Source organism: Macaca thibetana, chromosome 1 (genome assembly GCF_024542745.1).
Source record: "Macaca thibetana thibetana isolate TM-01 chromosome 1, ASM2454274v1, whole genome shotgun sequence".
NCBI classification, from domain to species: domain Eukaryota; kingdom Metazoa; phylum Chordata; class Mammalia; order Primates; family Cercopithecidae; genus Macaca; species Macaca thibetana.
In genome coordinates, this window is record NC_065578.1 from 165,311,878 (window position 1) to 165,322,144 (window position 10,267).

The window sequence follows — 10,267 nt, forward strand, 5'->3', positions numbered from 1 at the left end:
GCGGGGAAACTAGGCTAAGCCATTGATTGTTCACCCACCGCGTCCCCGCCTTCCCCTCCCGGTCCCTCCTTCACTCTCCGCGCTCCCGGGCTGGGTATCAAGAACCCAACACTCTGGGGAGTATTCTGCGCTCGAAGTCGGCGTTTGCGGCGGGGTCAACAGGAGAGCCGGGGCATCTCTTCCTCCCGGGCCCCGGCTAGGGGATGGGGGTGGTGGTTAACCTTCCGGGAGAAAATCCGCACTTGGACCCGGGCAGGCAAGGGTTCGAGGGGATGCAGCCAGACCTGGGACGGGGTGGAGGCCACATTACCTTGTGTCAGGTTCCCGAGGGGCTGCGTTGCCCGGCGCGCAGTCAGGCAGCGGGAAAGTGGAGGGAGAACCGGGAAGCTGGGCCTTGGGCCAGTTATTTACCCATTCCCCCACCCGGTGCGCCCCTCACAGTCTGAGATGGGGAGGCGGGGGATTACAGCAAGGCTCCCACACGGGTGGGGAGGAGAATATGAGCAGTGAGATTGGCCGCTCCAAGATGCTGGTCCGGGTGATGGTGCCGCCCTGCCTACCCGCCCCTCCTACACGTGCCACCATAGCTACTCCTTGGCGGTGCGTGGCTTGGGTCCAGGGCGCAGTGGGCGGGGTGGGGGGACGCCCGCTTGCCTCCAAGCCGCTTGCGAAAATCGCGTGGGATTGCGGCTGCACGTGGGGCAAGTGGGGGTGGACGCCGCCTCCACGCCTGCCACACAAGCTCTGCCATACATTTTAGGGTCGGTAAGGAACAGACCAGAAGCTGGGAACCCGAGCTCCCTGGCTTTCTCTTTTCATCCCAAATTCAGGAATGTCGCTCGGAGTACCTCCTACAAGATCTCTCTTCCTACCCAAACATTTGGCTTCGCTAACTAGTCCCACCAGCCCGGTCAGTCCCACCAGTTTACCTTTCAATCTCCCCCACGCCTGACTTTCCTCGTTCCGCCCTGGCCTCCTTAGCTCTTTCTTCTAGAATATCCCCTATATCGGTCAGGTTTCGCAGCCAGGAAAAGACAGTCCTCCCGGGTTCATCTTCTATGCTCATCAGCGAGGCCATCGAATGGATGGACGGCGATACCCACCCAAAAACTCTTGGGTGCTTTCAACTCATCCCTGTCTAAAGCAACCGGGCTTAACCTCTTTGCGGTCCAATACCGTTTTAGGTATTTGGTAACGACATCCATTCTACACACACACACACACACACACACACACACACACACACACACACGCAGGCGCACTCACACTGAAACGCGCACCGAAGCTCACACTTTTGAATACAAATTTCTGCTTGGAGGATGTGGTCGTTAAAGCTCTCCCAATTCCTCTAGCGTCCACGATTCCTTGGTTAACACTGTCTTTTATGCCTGCAGTGCCAGAAAGGAAAGCCACGTGAATCTGTGCGTTTTGTGTCATGAGCCCAACCTCGAAGCTGTTTATGGGGACAGAGGTCAACCCAGTGCCCTGGGCACCCCAGCACACATCAGAGCATCCAGAGGTCCAGGGTACGCTGGACATTCCAGGGATAGCTCAGTCTCTGGCTAAAGATAGTTACGGGTTCTTCCACAACCTATTTCTCAGAAATTAGGCTCTTCAGAGAGACTGGCGAAATAGGATGTAGACTTTCTCTCCCCTCCACCCCCGACTTAAATATCTTACTTTTTTAATGAGGGGAGGGGATAGTTTTGGCATCCAGGATTATGTCTTAATTTTTGCATGGTAGTGAAAAAATAGCACCGATTTTTCACTCCTCCACCATAGACATCCAATCCACAAACTCAAGTCATGGCTTGAATGTTAGAAAAGATGAAATGGCAGGTGTCAGCAAGGAGTGGAGGGTGAGGTTCCTTTTGCACTAGCCAGGGGCTGTGGGATCTCAAAGTGCTCATAGGAAGACAACATGCCAATTGCCATTTGTCTGGTAGTGAGCTCTCTTCCCCAGTCTTGCCTGGAGACAAATCTAAGATTCGCAGATTTCTGACAGTGGAACCGTGTGTGTGGAACAGACTTTGCCAATGCCTTTGGAGAACGGGTGCTGCTCTGGAACAAAGACACGTGCCAGGCCCAGAGAGTGCCTCCACTTCTAAGGGCGCTGTTTCAAACACACCCTGTTTGGGAACCTTAAATTTTACTTGAAAAAATAAAAGCCCTTCTCTTCCCTGCTCTGTATAAACAGTGGGGGCAGTGCTGCTTCTTGAAGAGAGAGGAGTGTGCATCATGATCCACCTGCTGCGAGAATCAACGCTGCAGGGATCTGTCTTCACATCCCACCCTGATAACCTTCAAAACAAGATTCCTGGTTTTCGTTGGGTCGTTTCACATACGAAACAACCTAAAAATCAATTTCCCTTGATTTATTGCACCCTGGGGCAGAAGGAGTCTCCAGAAACCTTGAAAGTGAAGCAGCACCAGAGTTGATTTAAACTCTAAAGTCTCTAAGTAAGTCTCTATTTCTTGGCATCCACATGTGTTTGTATATATACACCTAATAAGAAACCTGAATTTTACTTTACAATGTGCGAATACAATATAGCTTAAAGCTCTTACAGGAGACCCATTTATGTGGCCATATTGTATTTAATGTGGAAGCACCCGCCCCCGCTGCCACCCCTAACATGTTGTTCACATGCATCACTCTAGAACTACAGCAAACTTCAGCCCTCCTTCTGGATCCAGGAGCAGGGAAGACTATGAGCATCTCTCTTCCCTAGTCCCAGCCGCAGCCCCCCAGCGGCTCCTTTGCTGTTGTTGCCCTTAAGGCTTGAAGTTCTGCCAGGAAGAATTGCCAAGAAGAATTACAAACGTCCCACATAAGGGTCCTCCGTGATGAACATCCTTTCTTTTTCGGCCAGTTTCCTACTACAGGGAGAGCACTGGGAAGAGGCAAGAGCTGCCAAGAGGAAGGAGGCATCTTTCCACCTGCTAAGGGGCTTTCTCAGAACAGTCTTACCTCAGACCCCTTTTCAAAATGAACTTCCTTTGTTCGTTCCCCTATTCTCCAGGAAGATGACATTTTAGACTCTTCTGTCTTGGGGGGCTGCTAAAGAAACATTATCTATGCCCCACACAGAAAATGGCCTTGTTAATCTTCAAATCGAGCAGAAAACATGGAACTGTGGTTGCTTCTTGACCAAAAAATGGAAAGGAAACTGGCTCCCAGGAAGCCCTATGCTTTTCTGGAAAACTGCTTCAATGATCACAATGCTGATCACCTTCTCCTACTCCTCTCAAAGTGGTTTCCAGATAGGACAGTACCAGTCCACAGACACCACTCTTTTACATCCTGCTGTTACCTCTCAGGGCTCATGGGCAGTGTTACTGAGGGCACCATGGTTAGAGCACCAGTAAAAGTAGGGCACAAAAAAAGGCAACAATTTGGGGAGACATTTTAATAGTTGACATTAAAAAAAAAAGACATAATCAAGAGGAAAATTAGAACCTTATTGGGCTTCTTCTCGCTTATTTCACGGTTAAAAATGGCTTTTATTTTGAATTGAATGTGGGAGAAGGTACCAAAACATTTTGTTTGCTTAAGATTTCTAGAGCTGTTATTTGGGCCACAGGCAGAACCTGAGGCAGACCCCTGAGATGTCCAAGAACCTTTCAGATTCACTGAGGGAAGGCTGGGAGTCAGCTCTGGGCAAAGCCAGTCTTCCAAGTGGGCAGCAGCCTCATTTTTCTGAGCAGCTGCAACTGGTTAGGAAAGGGCTTCCTGGGGACTGCTATCCTCATAGGAAGCAGGGAAGGTGTGGAAAGAAGCTCATGTAAGCTCCTGACTCAGGCTGGAGACTGATGCCCACCGGCATCACCGCAGTGAATGAAAAGTGTACAGCTAATAAAATGTTCAAAGATAGGTTTGCCTAGGAAATGCCAAAAGAAATACAGGAGGAAAGGGTGGGGGACAAAAGAAAGGATGGTCTAAGTGACACATCTTCAGCTGCCTAACCCTCAAGTCAAAATGATTCAAAGTTTTTATTGAAAGAACAGATGGAAGATGAGAGCATTTCTTGATGCAGGGCGGCACTTCTTGGGCATTCATATGCTGCACAATATATTATATCAATCTCCATATAGCTCAAGATATAAATAAAATGAAGAATATATTAAAACTCTTCTATTTGCCAGCAACCTCCCTTGGATTGCTAACACTGAATGAGAAAACAGTAGGAGAACGGAGGCTAAGAAAAACCAAGAGCTACTAATGTGACCCGATTGCTACTATTTATTTAGTGGAACAGCCATTATTTTCTTTCTTCAACATATGTGTCTGATAATGAAGCAAAAAGAAAGGAAAATAACTATCAATGTGCCATTTCAGAAACACACAAACATTTGTTAGCTTTTTCATTTTATTGATGTTCTTTTAATATATGTATTTAGGATTAAACTAGTGTTCAAAACTAATAACCCAGCAATTCTGAATTAGGGCTTTATTTTTTTTAAAATACAAGCACAGTTAGAGAACAGAGATGAAATTGTTGTCAAACATAAAAATATGAATTGAATTGCTTCTTTTTAGATGGATCTTTAACATTGACTTGACCATACGGACACTGCAGAAGAAATAAAACAAATTATTACTAAATATTTAACAATCATCTTGAAAAAGCAGACTTCTCATGGTGACAAAAAGAGACTGTTAACAATTTTATATAGATCATTTGATCTATCAGGTCCTGCAGACTAAGAGAATATTGGCAACCTCAGGCAAATGGTCCTAATTAGCATCCAAGAACCATTTCCTAAATTCATCCTTCCAAATTTAAGAATTTTACTGTCAAAAAAATCCACTTTTAGAAAATCCTCAAGTCCTCAATTTACAAAAAGCTCTTAGGCATTTGATTAGAAACAGCTAAGGGCACAGGAACATACATAAAATGGAAGGTTTAATTTTTAATCCTGGGTATAGTTAATACATGCATTTAGTGTCTATTCTTTAATTATAGAGTGGCCAGTTAAAGGAAATTACACCTTCTTGCACCAAAACATACAAAGTATTCTGTAAACAGAGGTTGTTACTGTTTATAATCTTGACCTATAACAATTTACCTCACCACTTTGCCTTTAAAAAGTAATAGTGAAGAACCCATTTCCATTTATTTTTTGCTTATAATAGGGAAGGAGAAGTTAGTTTATCTTAATTAGTGAACATAGAGAGGTACCTATTGAAATAAACATTTTAGGAAATGTATAGGCACTACATGCGGTACAATCTTGTTTCACAGTTATTTCAAACACAGACTGGAAAAAAGCCACAGGAAGAACCAGAAAGAGGAAGGGTGGGCAGGGGGGGAGAGAGAGAAAGAGAGAGAGAGAGACAGGAGGAAAAATGGGAGGGAGTGAAGGAAGAAAAGAAGAAAAGAAAAAATCATTATCTGAAGGAAACCTACCTCTCAATGCTGGGTGAGTTTCTATTTATTCAACTAATAAAGAAGAGGGACCTAGTTTGCAACATTCTAGATTTCTTTTCCTGCCCTCTTTGTACTTGCCTAATGAAAACAACTTATTTGAAACCCCATGAAAAGTTTCCTTGTAATAAAGAGCTCCCATGAATTTCAAATCACAGCATTTCAAGGAATTGATGCTCACAGTGAAATTTTACAAAATTCTATTAACTTTAAAGGTCCTACGTTGGTACTAAGGACTTCATTGTCGTTGGCTAAAGTAGCTTGTAAAAAGTGCGCTCCAGGTCTATTTGGCTTTTTTATTTGACTTGTTGTTCAAATAATAGGTATTTACGAAGTTACAGAAGCACTGCAAACTGCTGCTGTAATGCGAGAATTGCTACTCACATGTCTGCAAGCAGAGCCACAACATTCACCTCTTTGCAAGTGGGCAATCTGTGTGAGCACCACATAGCCAGTAGCTGGATCCACATAGTTTAGCTGGCCAGCCTGAAGTGCAATAAAATGAAACAATTCATTAATCTCAATATTCATCATATCTCCTCACCATTATGTCTACTCATAAAATACTGCAGAAAATTTTAAACAATATTAAACTTCTTCCCAGCAGTTTTAGTGGCACTTGCAATTAAAGACCAAAAGCACTCCAGCATTATATACAATCCAACTTTATGTGACATAAGGAGAAAATATACAGTTTGAGAAAAATGAGAAGTTGATGGAAAAACAAGAACTCCTCTGTACCTAATAACTATGTAGCCACTGCTCTGATATTTTTCATTTGGTTTCTAGGTAACAAGCTTAATAACAGGTGATTTAAATGATTTTAAGAGCTTAAGAGGCTGAAAATGAACTTTCACTCAGAAGTTGCAGTTGGAATTTCAGTACTTAAAATATGTGGATAATGATTTAAACTTACAGAAAAGGCGCTAATCAAAACCAACGGTTCTTATAGAAAAGTATTACCTTTGCTATTATTGAACACTTTCTTTACCTTCATGTGTTACTTCATTGCACATTTTATACTATTTTTTTTTTTTTGCTGGTGTGTTATTAGTTGTATTTTTAAGTGAAAAAAAAGTATTGTTTTAACATATTAACTCTCACTGCTTTGACAAGTTTGATCAAAAGAAACTTTTATTGTACTATTTCAAATGTCAAGGAAGTATATTCTATCTACATTCAAACATGACTTAAAAAGGCGTCTCAAGTACTTTGTGGGAAGGGAAAAGTAAATAACACAACCTTTTCTGTGGATTTGGGTCGTGTGGATGATATTACTTAGCCTTGGGTTTTTGTAGAGGAAAGTTCCCATGCACTTTTTATATAACCTTTTTACCACGCAATAACTCAGTGTGTATCAATCTTGTACAGAGCCTTTTTCATTAAAATATACATGAAACTTGCATATCTTATGACAAACACACTTTGTATGAACCACCAACAACTTCTTCAGTGTCTTATTTAATGGCAGAATATTTTATTCTGGTTGAGGTTTTAACCCAATGTTTCATGAATAAAGTGTGTAGCAAAAGGACACGCACAGTTAAGTCTAGTCTCACCCTAATGCATTCCAGCAAAGGTAGAGCAGGGCAGGGCAGCAGAAATCCAAGCAAGTCCCAAGGCTGGTCTGAGAGAGGCTTCCCAAATCCAGTGGGACCACAGAAGCAGATTACAGGAAATCAGGAGCACTCAGCACTATCTTAGAATGACCGATTGTCAGGACCTCACTTCTTTATTTATTTACAAAGCTCCTGTTTGGAGACTTGGAAGAAAAACAAAAAAACACTAGGAACTCTGTAGCAGGCTTCTTTTCACTTTTCATAGCTTCTGGGAGTCTTCTGAGGGCAATTATCTGGCAACCTGGAAGCCTAACAGATTGCTCCTGCGCATGCGCCTGCTCTACAGCTTTCCATGTTGATTGAGCACCTCTGAGCTTGCTGGCTGCCCACAAAAACTTAATTTGTCCTCAGTAAATGAGCGTCACGTAATGGTGGCCACAGACAAAGATGAGGCAAGGGTGCTGACAGTTTGACTGGAGAGCAAGATGTTCAGTGATGCGCATCGGTACCCAGAGAAAGGTAAGAGAGCTATCTGCCTTGAGGCTGGAAGAAGGACCATCGTGAGGGGGCTCTGATTTGTCGAAAAAGAAAAACAAGCAGCTTGTTATTTACTGGGCTTACTTATGGTCTCCTGGATAGTCATTTAACCTGTGATACTGACATGATGAAACAGGTGTGGATTTCCCGAGTGAGAAAAAGTTCCTTTCCTTCCCTAGGCTGATTGAAAATTTCTTCACATGATACTGGTGTTTGCTCTAAAGAGAATGAAATTTTTCTTTAATATCTACCATATCTATATGGTGAATTAGAACAAATTACATACTTTTTTTTTTTTTTTTAAAGGAGAGCATAACCAAGAACAATCAAAAGCTGCCAGTCACTTCCTGATGAGTCTTTATTCAGTTTCAACACTTGAACGGGTCAGACCGACATGGATTCTCAGGGCCTACTGTCATTACTGAAATAAGTCAATTTGAGGTAAGCTCTGAGATTTTCTTCTCTACCCCTTTGGCTTAAGTCATACCATATAATATCAGTCCCATCAAGTACTGGAGGCACACACACACAGCTTATTAAATGGGTTCATTTCATACTTCTTTTCTATCTTTAGTCAGTTTCTCTTTTTTTCTGTTTCTTTTGTAAAGGTAATAACATAACCAAGCTGCCTTTAAACTCACGCAGACTGTGTTAGAAGGCGTAAAGGGAGAGAAGTTTAGATACTGGTACTAACAGGCAATTGTCAAATCCGCAAAACAAGAGAAAACAGCTCGAGTGTCTACAAACGCCAGATTGTAGTTCCCTCTACTCCGCCCGCTAAGAGTTAAGAGAAAGGACAAGCAGCCAATGGAAAAATTAAAATAAATGTGTCAATGTCTTATTTTTTTCATTTTTAAGAATCACTGGATGGCTAAGTGTTCAACTGACAATGCAGAAAAACACACATTTTTGTTGTGACTTCTCAGTCTCTCCACTTTCTCCATCAATTCCTTGACACTCCCTTCCGCAACACACACACATACACCACAAAAGAGTGCACCGGCAGTGGGTCCTACACCGCGACCGGAGTTTAGCTCGGACGCTGATTGGAAAACCAATCACACTCATACTCAAGACAGATACAGGGTAAATAAACCCTTTGTCTAGAACGCGAACTGTGGCCAGTTTTCCCGCGAAAAGGTCGGAGCTGGAAGCTAGTGTGCGTGCCGCGTGTCGCCCGAGGCAGGACAGCACCGGCGTCCAGCAACTCTTGCCTCTGCCGGGCGGCCTTCGGGTCTGGAGAGGCCCGGGATGCGCAGGCGCGCCGAGCCCCGGGCGGCCGCGGCGGAGGCGGGGCGGGGCGGGGCGGGGCGGGGCGGGCAGGAGGGGGTCTCACCGCGCAGGCGGCAGCGTGCAGCTCTGCGATCCGTCGCTCCGCCACCGTTAACTCTTCGCTCACCGAAGGCCTCGCCGCTTTCTCCGGCCTACTCGGCGTGCCGGGCGCGGAGCCGCCGCAGTTTTCCTCGTTAGCAGAGTAGAGGGTTAAACTGAGCTGCTGTCGGAACCCAGCTCGGACCCAGAGAGGTGCTGGCGGTGGGGCGGCGGGAGGTTGCCTCCAGAGCGCGGGACCCGCCAGTGCCCAGATCTGCCTGGCCGCCATGCCGCCGCCGGTCTTGGGAGGCGGAGCACCCGGCGCTGGGGCCCCGAGGGGCGACCAGCGCGGGCCTGAGCCCGGCGAGCCGGTCTTGGGCAGCTCGTGGCCACCGCTGCGTGGGGTCGGTTTGCGCTGCCAGGGGAGCAGGTGGAGGCCCACGGACTGAGCCTTCTGCCTTCACCACCGGGCCCGCTGCGGAAATAAAATGGGCTTTTAAGGCAGCTAACGAGGCTCTAATGAGCTGCCAGGACGGGGAAGAGCCTGCTGTTTCCACATCTTTGGACTTGAATTCTAAGCTCTTCTTCTTCTCCCCCCACGCCCACCCAGCTGAAAGGTTGACATTTTTTCTCATGTCAAACTGGACTTGGGATCATTCAGTATGATCTCCACTACTGTTAAGATCCCAGGAAGTGATCAAAAGACCTGAGGTTTGTGAATCACCACCTTGGGCCTATCCAGAAAAGGCTGAGTGTTTCCAGGTAATATGTGATACGAATAAAGGTGGAAGTGGAGCCTTCTTTGCTTGGTTCTTTGGCCCACCCTAAAATAAGGGCCAAAAGTAAAATCGTACACTGAATAAGAAAAGGTGTTGTGTTCATGTTGCTGAATAGTTACAAAATCAAAACTAAAACCCTTTTTCCTTTCTGATAGTTGAAAGTTATCTTGATACCGTCACAGAATTGAATTTGAGAAAATTATCGCAAGCCCAGGAGGTAATTTCAGGTGTTAGCATTAAATTAACACCACCCCTTCTTCCTACCCCCAGTCTGGGTTTCAAGAAAAGGAGGGCTGAAGAGTACCAATTTTGTTAGTGCTCTTCAATATTGAAGAACTGAGGGCAGGAATTTATCTTTGAGGACAAAAGTTGATTCTTCAGCTGTATAGGAGAAAGGTGACTAAACCACTATAGACCATCACTACGTGTTTTTTTGGTTTCTGTGTTTACCATGCAACCCTGTAGTCATATTGTCATTTTCTTAAATCTTAGCAGGAGCTGATCGAAACAATCCTATTGGTTCATTAAAAATCTCAGTGAATTAATAAATTGGAATTCTGTTTTGCAAATTGGTTTTCTTTTTGTTGGAATAAAAAATTAGGATCTGGAGACTGTTTAGTAATCTGAGGAGAGTTTAAAATCTGGAAAGCGA

The 10,267-nt window shown here is 44.7% G+C and overlaps 1 protein-coding gene across 1 annotated transcript; it reads right to left on the reverse strand.

Moving 5' to 3' along the window:
* Positions 1-4,356: 4,356 nt before the first annotated feature.
* On the reverse strand, positions 4,357-9,218 carry C1H1orf53 (chromosome 1 C1orf53 homolog). Its single transcript, XM_050765392.1, has 3 exons — positions 8,862-9,218; positions 5,814-5,915; positions 4,357-4,574 (listed from the first exon to the last, which is right to left on the reverse strand). Exons 1-3 carry the CDS (start codon positions 9,123-9,125, stop codon positions 4,503-4,505), a joined length of 438 nt encoding a protein of 145 aa, XP_050621349.1. The 5' UTR covers positions 9,126-9,218; the 3' UTR covers positions 4,357-4,502.
* Positions 9,219-10,267: the final 1,049 nt, after the last annotated feature.